This window comes from Stegodyphus dumicola, chromosome 1 (assembly GCF_044657685.1).
Source record: "Stegodyphus dumicola isolate Sdum_Otavi_A_Nest chromosome 1, ASM4465768v1".
Classification (NCBI taxonomy): Eukaryota; Metazoa; Arthropoda; class Arachnida; order Araneae; family Eresidae; genus Stegodyphus; species Stegodyphus dumicola.
The window spans coordinates 241,059,966-241,073,551 of record NC_140768.1 but is presented as its reverse complement, the minus strand read 5'-3'; the positions used below and the strand labels follow the sequence as shown (position 1 = coordinate 241,073,551).

Below are 13,586 nucleotides of genomic sequence, written 5' to 3'. Positions count from 1 at the left end.
AACCCGGGCCCATCGGTAACGCAATAGGCAACCCTAACCCCTGTACCGTCTGGGAAGGTCTTCAAGGAATTATATGTAATTTTAAAGAATACTATGCAATTCATGTTTCATTGATGTCTTGAGATTGTAAACTTACTCACATCCTGTAGATTTCCAGTCTGATAATGCAGGACTTTAAATTAATGATTAGTATTTTACTTCTAAACAAGGAGTCTGAAGTTGACGTGTCTTGAAGAATTGAGATTAAAGTCGCAGTAATAAATTTTCATCCTCTTAGAAAATAGGAGGGCTATCTCATTTGCGTTTAATTTTGTTGCTCAAGCTTGATAATATAAACATATCTTTTCTGTTTTTTTAGGCTGACATCCATAATCTTCAAGGTCAAAAGGGTAAAATTGAAGCTCAACAAGATGCAGAAGTTGCAGCTTTGCGCAAGCAGCTGGACGAGAAGCAGAAAGCCCTTGAAGATATGGAGAGAAAACTTAAAAAGAGAAAAGAACGGTTAGACCAAATGGAGCAGCAACTGAAACAGGCAAGGCAGTAAAAAAGTCTTTTAGGATTTTATTAGTATAAAACATTTGTTTTTTAGTATTATTTACGGATGAGTATATATATATATATATAGTAATATATATATATATATATATATAGTATATATATTTAAATTTAACAAATATTCTCTATTCGCACAAAGCAAATAAAATTTAATCAAGAAATTTTAATTGCAAAAAAAAATTAAAATAATTATTATTGCTGCGAATTAATTTAAAATGTTATTTAAATTCTAAGAGCATATGTAAATTAATCGCACATATCTAAAACCATGAAAAAATATATAATTCCGAAAAATTAAATTTATTATTCCAAAAATTGCATAAGTGAATAATTGTTGAACATGCAGGAGACAGACTTATAAAGGGGTAGTTGCCCGAAAACCTAGCTCTTCAATTACTCAATTCATCTTTCGTCATCCATATAGGCAAGAGTAAAAGTGAAATTCGAAACCAAAAGTAAAACCAAATGTTGTGAATTACTAAAAAATAAATTTAAATAGTGGAATTTTTAGAAAATAGAAAGTAAATGACTAGAGTTAAAATTAATTAAAAGTCGATTAAGAGTAAGAAACTAAATCTTTTTAGAAAACCAAAGTAATTAAGAAACTCTTGTCTATTGGAAACTTCCCCAACACGAATTATGCATTATTATATTATTAAAATAAACTATATATCACTATCAAAATATAATAATAATAATAATAATAATATATGTATGTAGATATATATATATATATATATAGATTATGAAATAAATTCCTTCCCATCATCCATCAACATAGCCTCTAGAACTGTTTTTGTTAGCAGAATGGGAATCAAATGCTGGGCAAAGATGTGAAAGTTTGCCGTATTACTTGCCGTCTAGAGTAGTGCTATATCTAAAATTTTAAAAAAATACTATCTTTCAGACCCTACTAGACTGACAAGCAAGTTATTATTTTAATCTGGCCTAAGATTGCAAAGTTCTAGACAAGTTAAAATAAACTTTTTATTGACCTCATGAAACTAATTAAATGCACTACTTGAATATAACTACGCTATTTTTGGGTATTTAAAATAACATAAGCTGAAATTTAAGTCAAGTAACGTAGTCGGAGACTATATGAAAATAGTTTACTGTTCCCTGCAGATAGTCCCTCTACTCCATTGCAGATAACAAGAATCAAGTCTAACAGTCAGCAGTGGAATATCCGTCAAGACCATATAATTTTTTGTTCATGAAGACAGCAAGATGCCACTTTAAAATTATGCTAATTATTACAAAAAAAAAAGGAATATTAGCTGGGTATGCGTGATTTTCTTGGAATCATACAAAATTTTTGAAAACAGAATTAGATTCCCGATGAAGTTTTAAATGTTGCGCCACATTTTTTAGCCTAGAAGGTTATTATTTTATAACCTCACTTTAGCGTCGAATTACTTTTTTTGACAGTTTCGCTTTCCAAATAACTAGCTTCTGGCACGGCTAGCCACGTTAAATAGATATTACAAGAAAAGAAATATGTATATAATGGTTTAATAAATTCAGCTAATAATTAATGAAATAGATAAATAACTATGTTTTATTACTTTTAAATCGTTTAGCTTATTAATCAGTAACAGGCAAATTAAATGCGTGGGTGGAAAGAAGGTTTCACAGTGTGAGGTACAGTGTTCCGTGGTGACAACCAATGTCTGGAACGCCTGGGTGTGTCATACTGGATCGTCACCATCGAGATAGATAAGACCTGCGCTCTGAAACGAAACTGGCTTGTGACGTCACGGTTAAGGGACCCTCAGCAAACATTTTGTTGGCTTTTATAAGTTGTAATTTTTTATTCATTATGTTTTAAGAATTGAATTTATGTTTACTTTTGACATCTGAAGCATCATCCCTTGTAATAATTACTAACACTAGTAATATAAAAATTGTCAGCAAAATTTATGATTATTTATTTTAATTGGAAACTAATTTTATATGAAATAACTGTCCTAAGAGGTTAAAAGCATAGCACTTATTTCATTACATAATATGTAGAATATCAAATGCAGAGTAAATTTGATTCTTGACAGAGTACTGTGTTCTTAAATTTAAATATCAATGTTTTTTGCAAATCATTAAATATCATTTTATCATGATGAAACTTAAATGCATATGTTTAGCTAATATAGCTTCTGTTCACTTTTATATATGTTATTATCATGCAATCAGTTTGTTTAAAATTTGTTATGCAATATAAATCTTTCTGAAAATGATAGAAAAGTTTCGTATGTAAGATTCATATTAAAGTAATTAAATTGCGAAACTGCAAAATGAAATTTTAAAAATGTACAGTTATTGAAGAAGCAGTAGTAATTGAATTCATATGTAGACATACTTGTTTTCATTGTATTTCAATTCAATGCAATTTAAAAAAATTTTTTTTAATTATCTTTTAAATTACAATCTTTAATTTGAGTACGTGGCACCACCAAAAGCTATGTAAGTTAAGTTAAAAATGTTGCTTACATTATACAGAAAAGTTTTGAACATGATGTTAGGATTTATATTTTCTTTTCATGTGGATATTAATAGAAAAAATATTTTCAGAACAGAGGTAACGCTTATAGTTAAATAGGTATGATATAAATATTTGCAAGGAATTTCAGTTTTTAAAAGTTTTTTAAGCATTTCGCATATTTTTAAAATATTTTCAAAAAAAATTGTGTATAATTTTATTTAAAAAACTTTTTTCCTGTCTTATTTGGAATTTTAATATGGATAGTCTTCAGAGCTATGTAATAAACATTATCTCAATTTAACTACAGATTCTGTCGAATAATTATGTAGCATTAAGAGGAAAACATTAACTGTAATACAGATTAACATACAATATGTAAGTAAGAAATAATTTTAAGACTAGACTATTTAGTAATTTATTACATTCAGAAAAAATTTCTGACTGATATAAGGCATTTAAATGTTAGTCTAAATATTAAGTAGTCTCTTGCATTCGTTTGATGTTTTATAATCCTGCTACATTAATATGATAGATATAAAAAATATGCAATAATTATAGAATGAGTGATAACATGTGTTCCCACTGGCAAACATTTTGTTAAAGTAGTGGGTGAAACAAAAAAATTTGATGCGGTGATGAGAATCAACGAGAGACACAAAGACAGTGCAGAAAAATCAAAGTAAAAATTTTAGCTACTTGAATTTTAAAACCAATTTTTCTTCAAAGAAATGATTTGCTTTTAAAAGCACCACACCATTCTCAAATAATTTTGTTTTGAAAATAAATACTAACAAAAGAAAATGAAAATATTTCATATTCGTATAAGCTTTGTAAAACATTATATTGCCGCTTGTAATTTTGTTTTAGACTGATTTTGTAGTATGAGATACCAATTTCATAGAATAGGTTTCGAAAAACGGGTGTTTAGCAAGGAAGCTAAACTGCGCGAAGATCGGTCCCCTAGCAGTGACGTAGTAACTCAGCGCGCAGGCCTTATCTATCTCGATGGTGACGACTGGACCCACTTTTCATCGCTGATGAGTACTCGATCAAATATGGATGCATTGTGGTGCCGAGTAAGCTATGACAAACGGCAGCTGTTGCTTGTTTACATCGGACAATGAGTGGGGTACCCACTTGCTCAGCTTGTATGCCTTTCCTATACGGTGCAAATGGAGTCTGATCATTTTCATTAGATACTGGAAGTGTGCAGCAAGCTCAACACATGTTTGGCTACTGAGACTCTCTGTGGTTACTCTCAAGGCCTCATCGTCCAGGCTTGTGGCCGACCGCTGCGTGGTGCTTCCCTAAGACCTATCCTCTGACCTAAACTTTTGGAACTACTGCCTAGCGGTTTGTTCGTTAATGGCATCATTCTCAAAGGACTGGCAAATTCCGCGACTTGCTTCTGCTGCTGACAGGCCCACTTTAAAATATGGATGCATTGTGGTGTCGAGTAAGCAATGACAAACAGGCAGCGTTTTGTCTTTCGGATGAAAGCAATAACACTCAACAATTCATTTTATAATCTATTAACTGTCAAAACATAATGCATATTAATTACTTCTGAAAATCAATTAATTTACGATTAGAAATTATTAGAAAACTAAAAAAAATATATCCGGCAAATATTCACCTTAAAAACTGCTGTCTTCCACAATATTACTGATAGCAATTAGCTTTAAACATAACAGACAGATAATGGACAGTATTATAACTCGATTGAACATTCTGTTTTTAAAACAAAATGGCGTAGTTGTTTCAAAGTTTAAATGCTCTTTTTCAAATCATCCGGCTGTAGATTTTTATATAAAAAACGTGAATAAATTTCTAAAGAATAAAGGCCTGCTACTTTAGAAAAAATAGAATAGCAATAGAAGAAAAAAATATAGATAAACTTTCAGTTTCTAAAAGAGAGTTTGCATTATATTTTCTCTGGAAAAAATAAATACCTCTATTACTCTTAGAAAGAAAGTGTTTTATCCTGATAGGAATATTGCAAAGAGAATCCCAAGGAAGTGATAGCGGAAGAAAAACGAAGTCGGAATGTGAAACGAAGAAATAGGGAAACGAAAGCATATTTAAAATGACTTTTTGCTTCCATAAGCCAGCAGAGTATTACGATGTATAGGAAGAAAACTGATGTGAATAAACTTACACAAAAAGTTTTAAAAATAAAATTAAATTCACATTGCGCTATAAAATAGAGAAATACTCTAGAATGTATTGCAAAAAGTTTAAATATCCTTAAAACAGTTAATTGAAAGAAGCAGTTGTCTTGGTTATTTATCAAAATTGCAGAAATATTACGCAAAACTTTAAATTCCACGAAATTTTCAAAAACTAAGAAATATTTTAAAAAGCACTTCCGCTTCTCTATATCATACTGCGTGTGCTAAGTTAGTATTATAATAAAAGGTGTGTTTCGTATGCGAATGGTTTTAATAATTAATTAGCTAGTAGTTTTGTTCAACTTTTGCTGTTGCTATTATTTACGATGTTCCGTTTTATGTTAGAATTTGAAACGAAAATGAAATTTGTTCCTTTCGCTAAGCTGCTTATTTGTTGACTATAGTTACATTTACAATTTATTAATAATTTTGTATTCTGTTATACTCCGATTAAAGAAACAACACTATTTTCTAGCCGGAATTCGCTCTTTTTGGAAAATCGGGAAATGGGAGTTGCACTTTTCCTGACATCTCCTCAAAAGCGTTTTATCTATTTGAATTAATATAAAAAATTTTATATAGTATAGTAAATATATAATTTATATAGTATAGTAAATTTACCATTAAAGTTTCAAAAAACTAAAAGAAAATGTTTTAAAAATAAAACACATAAACATCATAAGATTAAAAAGAAATTGCAATTTGATTTTTGTATGTAGATATCAGTTTATCATCTGACACCATTTCAAGCAATGTTGCGATAGACCTACTAATATAAGAAATAGTCCTTAAAAATTAAAGATTAAAACATAACATTTTCCATTTGAGAAAGTTGCTCAAAATGGAAAAGTCAAATGGTAGGGAAAACTTTTGCTGTGTAAATTAACGCCACATTAGAGTTGGACAATAAAACTTAATTATTTAAGATACTGCTTCGTATTTCTTTCACTGGAGCACCACGTTTGCAACCAATCTCCTTCAAATAGTAAAACCTTTATTTTGCAAGATTAGATCATGAAATCCTTTTACTTATTGCCTTTTGTACCTACTTTATTAGTAAATCGCATAGCTTCGAAAATATACCTATATTATTTGTGAAAAAAAAAAAAAAAAAAAAAAAAAAAAAAAAAAAACCGCTACTCAAAAATATATGTATATGTTTTACCTTTGCTGCCTTTGTGCTCTGCTTCGACTACAGAATTTTCTAAATTTCTAACCTAAATTTTAACGCTATAACGTATAATCATTGAAAATGTTCTTGATATTAGTATATTGTTAATACTGAAAACTTGTAAGGTAGTTTCTACTATTTTTTATGTAGGCTGAAGCTATGAAAGGGCATGCACCTCCTCAGCAAGTAGCAGAACTTCAGCGGAAGAATGCGGAAATGCAGAAGGAGTTGACAACACTGAAGGAAGAATCCAGCAGATCCCAGACAGAGCTCGCCAGATTACTTCAAATCATGTCCACCTCGGAAGAGGAAAAATTTGCCTTGAATCAACAAATCAGTAACTTGCAGCAGTATGTACCCATTCAACCTTTTTGTCTCCATTTCAGTTATATTCAGTTTATATTGATAACATTTTCTTTATTCAGCTGTACTTTACATTGTTAATGATAATTATGCATAATAAATTTTTATGAATTAACATTTATAAACCTAATATGTTTAAATATAACCTTTAACAAACAAAAATCGGAGCATCGCGAAAGGTAATGTGATTAAAATTCAACTTCATGTGCAGTTATTTTATTACTGACAGCTACGTTTAACGCATTTAAGTTGTACGGAATTTTCTCCGTCCTTACCGCGTGCTTTTGTGGTGTAAGTGGAAGCACGTTTGGCAGATAATCGGAAGGCTCGGGATTCAGAACCCGAGGAAGACATCGCAGACTTTTTCTGTTTCTTACTTCGATAAACCTAATAACTCTATAGAGTTTCGCAGCCCATTTCACACAAACTGAGAAGTTCACGGTAAAATGTATCATAGGGCGGAAATATACTAGTTGATCAAATGTTTGCACAGGTCACTATTTAAATCAGGTTTTCGCTGCTAGTGGACGATGTTGGTGAGCATGTTGGTGAGCTTGTGCCATTGACTTGTGCCGAATGGCACAAGCAACGCAAATAAGGCAGCGAACATCCTAGAAAAGCGACAGAACAGGAAAGTAAAAAAAAAAAATAATAATAATAAGAGAGACTCCCGTATGAAATGTGTCGCATCAGCTATCCAGTAAGGATCCTGATTGCTATTAGATGACAAGGGAAGCGAGAACAATGCTTCCAATGCTAATTTTTCTGACTCTGTTTTGTCCAGTCAATAACGTGAACAGCGACTGTAGAGATGGCAAATCCGATCAATGCAGATTTGTGCCTAATGAGGACAAACTGCCTTTCAAGATGAATAATTTAAAACACTGGTCTCTGAATATTGTCATGCAAGTATTTAGAGACAGGCCACTCAGCACATAGGTGTCGTCTTTGATGCTGACTTCAGACTTCTCTTTTACAAGCCATCTGGGATATCGCTTCTTTTGATCGCTAGTGCTCTGTCATAGCTATTTTTAACGTTTTCATGACATAAAACAATATCAACATAATTCTAAGAGCTGCTGTGTTGGCGTTTCCATCACAACATTAAAAGTATATCTTCTAACAGCAAAATACCAGGATATGCGTATACCAGGGATACGTATGATTTTCTTAAGATTCTCTTTGTATTGACGAGATACTTCCTAACCATATAGGCTTATCTCACTCCTGTACCATATAGGCTTATCTCACTCCTGTACTATATAGACCAACCATATAGGCCTATCATAGTTTTGTACAATAGATATCTAAGATATCTAATGGGGCATCATCTGGATTATGTTCCGTAATATGAAGAAATTAACCCACCGATTAAACAGCATCTACCCTGCAATCCTGCATGATACTTATCCAAGGTACTTTTCCATTGATGCTACCCCATTACAGTTTAAATAGAGGCTAGACGTCCCTCTGTTAGTTGTTCATCATGCTTAGTTTTCTTTCTTGAATAAATAATCTTTTTATTTTAAAATGTTAAGATCTTTTTTTTTTCGCATTTCTATGCACTTACGTGTTTCTGTATCCGTTGATAAATCCTTTTAGATGCTTTGATTCTTTTTTTTATTTTCGTTTGTTATAAAGAGTTTCGTTTGTATTAAAGAGTGTATTTTTACAAATACACAAATTTTAACACAATGACGTTTTTTTCACGACAGTGATTCACGTCCGTTGATAAATCCTTTTAGATGTATCGATTCTTTTTTTTTTTATTTTCGTTTGTTATAAAGAGTTTCGTTTGTATTAAAGAGTGTATTTTTACAAATTCACAAATTTTAATACAATGACGTTTTTTACACGACAGTGATTCACGGTCTAGTCACTTTATGAACAGAGATTGTTGAACGTATATGCTTATTTACAAACCTATCTTATATCTATATCTGAATATTTTCTATCTTATAACTGAATAATAAATTTTGAAATGTTTACATTATAAGAAACATTTACTTTTTTAAGAAACCCGCTTTTGCAGTTTAGAGTCAAATATAAGCAATGCAAGATTTGCTGCAAACTATGGTTGCTTAGTTGCTTGCCATCTTCCCTTGATGTTATTTCATTGCTGTACTTGCTGAGCCACTGTGACATTGAAAACGTTTTAAGTAGCTGCATCTGAAATAATTTTTAAACAGTGGAAAATAGCTGAAAAAAATAGCTAAAAATTGTTGAAATAGTTTAAAAGTTGCTGTTGAAATGGAAGTTGACCCCTGGTAAATATTGAATTAATAATTCAGTTACTGATTACATTTCGAAGTTAGATTAGCTGGCTTTCTACAATAACAAGTATCAAACTTCGGTTTTGAGCATAGAAACAAACATATATGTAGAACAATCATAGAAATAAATGACTTCATCATCGTGGTAAATTGAATGAAGAATTCAACGTAAATAGGTAATTTTCTTCAAGCCTGTAATTGCTTCTTGGCATTACGTCATTCCTACCCATAAGTTTCACAGAAACACTTTACGTTCTGACAACCGAAGAAACTTAACAACCAACATTATGCCTGTTTATTATTAAAAAAATATTACAGTCAGTCTACAAAGAAGTAAATATAGTACGTATAGAGAAAAAATCTCCTTATACGATTTCGCAAGTTCGTGGGCTAATTATATTGAATGTGTTGCACAAGCCGCTCCTTTGTCATAACAATATGACCTAAGTTTTCGCAAACACTTTCGACTTTTAGGTACTAAATTTTGAATATTTAATGGCTTCTTTTCTTCATTACTACTAACATTTTTCTGTTTTGTTTTTCTATAAGCTCTAGAATAACATTACAAATTTTTATAAGGTCCGATCACTCTCAAGCTAATCCTCCAAGACATGTTAAATACGCGACGGCTTACAGAATATCAGACTGCACTATTAGCAGGATAAGATCCCGTGTGTCTTCTGTAGCAGAAACCATATACAATCACATACAAGAAACACCCAGTCTATCTTCAGACATCGGAAGAAACAAGTAATACTAGTTTTTTAGCATTAACTTAAACGACAATGCTATTCAAGGAATTCCTTTCGCGAGAAATCTAACAATAAAGTTAGTAAAATATTCGAAGTAAACTCCTTACAGAAAAACTGAAAGAAGCAGTTTATTTAATCAAAGCAAAGGAGTTAAGTGCTATATGCCTAAGTGAAGGGGTCCCTTCTGTGGAGGACCTTCCTAAGGAAACTGGTTCGTATACACCTTACATGGGGAAAACCGCGAAATCTCCCATGGAGCCAACCTGTCCGCCGCGAAGCGAACCCTGGACTGAGCTACCAATATTCAGCAACTTTACCGCTCGGCCCCTAGTGGGCCAAAACAACTGATGGATTAACAAGAAATCCGAAATGAACATTTTTGAACAAATCTTGAAACATAAAATTAGGCAAAGCAACAACCTTCTGTTTGGCGTACATTTTAACCAAGACTATCGATTTTGAGGGCAACAGGTGCAGATCCCTCAGCATCAAGAGAAAAGATATTTTACAAAGAAGACACATTTCCTTTCTCCTGATGATGAGAGACCTGAACATGTTGCCCTCGAAATATTGGTTAAAATGTATGCTAAACAGAGTGTTGTTGCTTTGCCTAATTTTATGCTTAACTTTGTGTGCATTCGTCTCGGTTAAATTTTGAAAGTTTCGGAAAATTTAAAATCGCAAAAATCTTCTACAGAATGTAAAAATGCTGTATGAAAACCATTGATTGATGTTGATAAAGTTGCGTGAGGAAACTACAGCCTATTTTGTAAATTTCGGCACTTTGAATGTCAGTTTGTATCCTTAGATCGAATGGTGTAATATTGAACCAAAAATACTCCGTTTGAAATAATAGTGCATTATTGCATATAACGGGCAGTACAATTTTAAATAATGTAGTTAAGAATGATTATTGAACTTGGAATAATCCTGAATTCAACTGTGAGATTGCTTGCATATTAAGTGTGGCAGTTTCTTTCCAGACATTCTTCTCTAATCTAAAGAAAACTTTATTAAATATCTAATTAAACGCTGATTTAAAGAGTCACTATGCCATAATGCACATTTTTTTCTGTTATACTTAGTGAAAACGAATTTATAAAAGTTTAAATCGAATTGGTATTTTCTAGTTTTGCGAACCGCAGTATAAACATGAATGATTTCCGCAACGATTTCTTAATATTCAAACATACTCTTTCCTTTAAAGTGAAAAATTATCAGATGCATAATAAAAGTGATGAATTGCGCAGATTTCGGTGAAGATCCAGTAGGACAACATGTCGCCTTATGAAGCATCTATCGTACAAATGATAGTTTGAGACCGTTACGCGTTTTATTCACCAATGATCACTTGTTAGCACGGATGCTTGCAAATGTTTTAGAAGCATTACATGGTTCCCTGCTTTTCGTAATGAACCTTGGGTAGCTTTGCCCTTCCAAAAATCTTTGAATTATAATACATTCAGTATTATACAGGGTTTTTCAAGAAGATGAAAGGTTAAAGATCACTTGAATTGTTGGGTATAGATCGATGACTTGAATTTAAGAAATAATTCAACCAAGATAAATCAGAAGATCATGATGATTTTAATCACTTGACCCTATAATAAAATTATTAGAAATCTAAAATTTTATACCCTAATTAAAATAAACTGTTTCGTTTTAACCGTAATTTAAAATATCTGATATCCAAGTAAATTAGAAAATAAAAGAATTTGATTTAAGTCTCTATGCGCATTATAATAAAATAATGCTGCTTGAGTTATATGTTCTAATGCATACTCTAGTGAAATATCGATAAATTGTAAAACACATTAGTAGAAGAAATTGCAAGATTGCTCTGAAAGAATCCACAGCTCGAATTACTTGTCACTAGGAAACGCTTTAAACCTGAAATCCCATAAGACAACAATGAAGTGCCTTGTAACTCTGAGACTTTGTTTAGATATTACGAAAGATATATAAATGGACACTGAACATCTTAGATAAAATTGCATTTAAAATTTGAAACAATCACGTTTAAACTAGGGGTTAATCATTTTAAAAAAAGTTAAATGCAAGTAAAAAAATTTATAATCTAAAAATAAACTATGTTCCTCGTGCGGCATTTCATGTTACTCGATTTCTAAATAGGGTAATAAGCTCATCCAGAAAGTCAATATCGTTTGGGTATTCCAAAAACGATTAGCCATTTGTTTTCATTTGTATTTTATTACAGAAAATTCTACATCCCTTAAACTATTTTTCGACATATTCACCATCCTAATTAAGGCATGTATCATATCTTGGTACTGATTGCAACATATTCGCTTTGTAGAATTCGACCGCCTGCGACCTGAGCCAGTTCTAAATGTTTACCTTGATCTCATCATCACTTGCAAAGGGCTGGCAGACAGAGAAATTTCTTGACATGAGAAAACAAATGGAAATCGGATGGAGCTAGGCCTGGCCTATAAGGGTGGTGACAAAATTGTTTCCAGCGAAATGAACCAAGAAGCGTCGTCGTTACGCGTGCGGTATGTGGTCGCGCATTCTCATGAACAAACACAATGCTCGAAGATAGTATTCTACGTCTTTTGTTCTGTATCGCGCGCCGTATCTTCTTTAATATCACACTGTAAGCTGTAGCGTTGATTGTAGTGCCTCTTTCCATCCAGCCCACTCACAAAATTCCTTGATAGTCCCAAAAGATGAAGCACATGATTTTTCTTGGAAAAAAAAGAGGTGAATTTGCTTTTTTGGATTTCAGAGAACCAATATACCGCCACTCTAATGACTTTCGTTTTGTTTCAGGAGTTTCGGAAAAAATCCATGTTTCATCACATGTGACAATCATTTTAAAAAAATCATTTCCTTCCGTCGCATAACGCTACAAAAACTCCAAGGCTGCTGCCATGCTTTTCCGTTCCGTTTCCGTTAGTATTTTCGGTACCCATCACGAACCTAATTTTTTTGTAGTGCAAATATTCAGTCATAACTTCGTGTAATAAAGACCGTGAAATGTTTTGAAAATGCATTGACAAATCCGAAATCATGAATCGCCTATTGAAATGAATTTTTTTGTCGATGCACGGTACCATTTCTTCGGTGATCAGCGATTAAACATCCTAACCCATTTTCGCATCCGTAAGTTTCTCTTATCTGACGATAAATTTCACACGATCGAACATTTCTCTCATTCTAAAACTCGATAACGGTTCTCATTTTACAGCTGGCGGGCCGATCGATTGTTTTAAACATGATCATCTACAAACAATTCCTTTAAACGTTAACGTAAACAAACAAATGGGTAAGCTAATTCGTTCTCGAGTTGAACGATGTAACTATGCTGCTGCACGACCTTCGTGCTGTCAGATGCACGAGAGATTTGCGCAAACGGTATTTATTTTCTGGATCAGTATATTTATTTTACGCAACAATAAATTCAACTGAAACACGCTTAACTATAGTTGAAACACGATATAAATCAGTATCTTCGAAAACATAATATCTTCGAGATGTTATCCATGAAAATGAGGGAAATTGATGCCGTCTCCTGATTATCCTTTTCCATGATGGGATGCAATGTCCTGCATAAAATTCACAATCTTCTGGCGTTGCTATACTTCTAAGACTGTATAAGATTTTTTATTGTGGTATTTGAAAACTCAAGTTTTCGTTCAAGATGTACGTGCCATTAATTGCCTAAAAATTACAGTTCATGAGAGGCTGAAAATATTATTCATTATATGCTACATCGCATTTCGGTGGATGACCGAATCACTCAACATCCATTCGAACAGCAAGACTGTGAGTATAGGGTTACCTATGCTGTTAGTATGC

The 13,586-nt window shown here is 32.3% G+C and overlaps 1 protein-coding gene across 1 annotated transcript in view; it reads left to right on the top strand.

Moving 5' to 3' along the window:
* Positions 1-13,586, top strand: part of brp (ELKS/RAB6-interacting/CAST family member bruchpilot) — a 403,233-nt gene that overhangs the window by 339,722 nt on the left and 49,925 nt on the right. The window contains exons 10-11 of the mRNA XM_085826816.1: positions 359-532; positions 6,527-6,726. Of these exons, the coding sequence (XP_085682942.1) occupies positions 359-532; positions 6,527-6,726 (374 nt within the window). The remainder of the gene's footprint in view (positions 1-358; positions 533-6,526; positions 6,727-13,586) is intronic.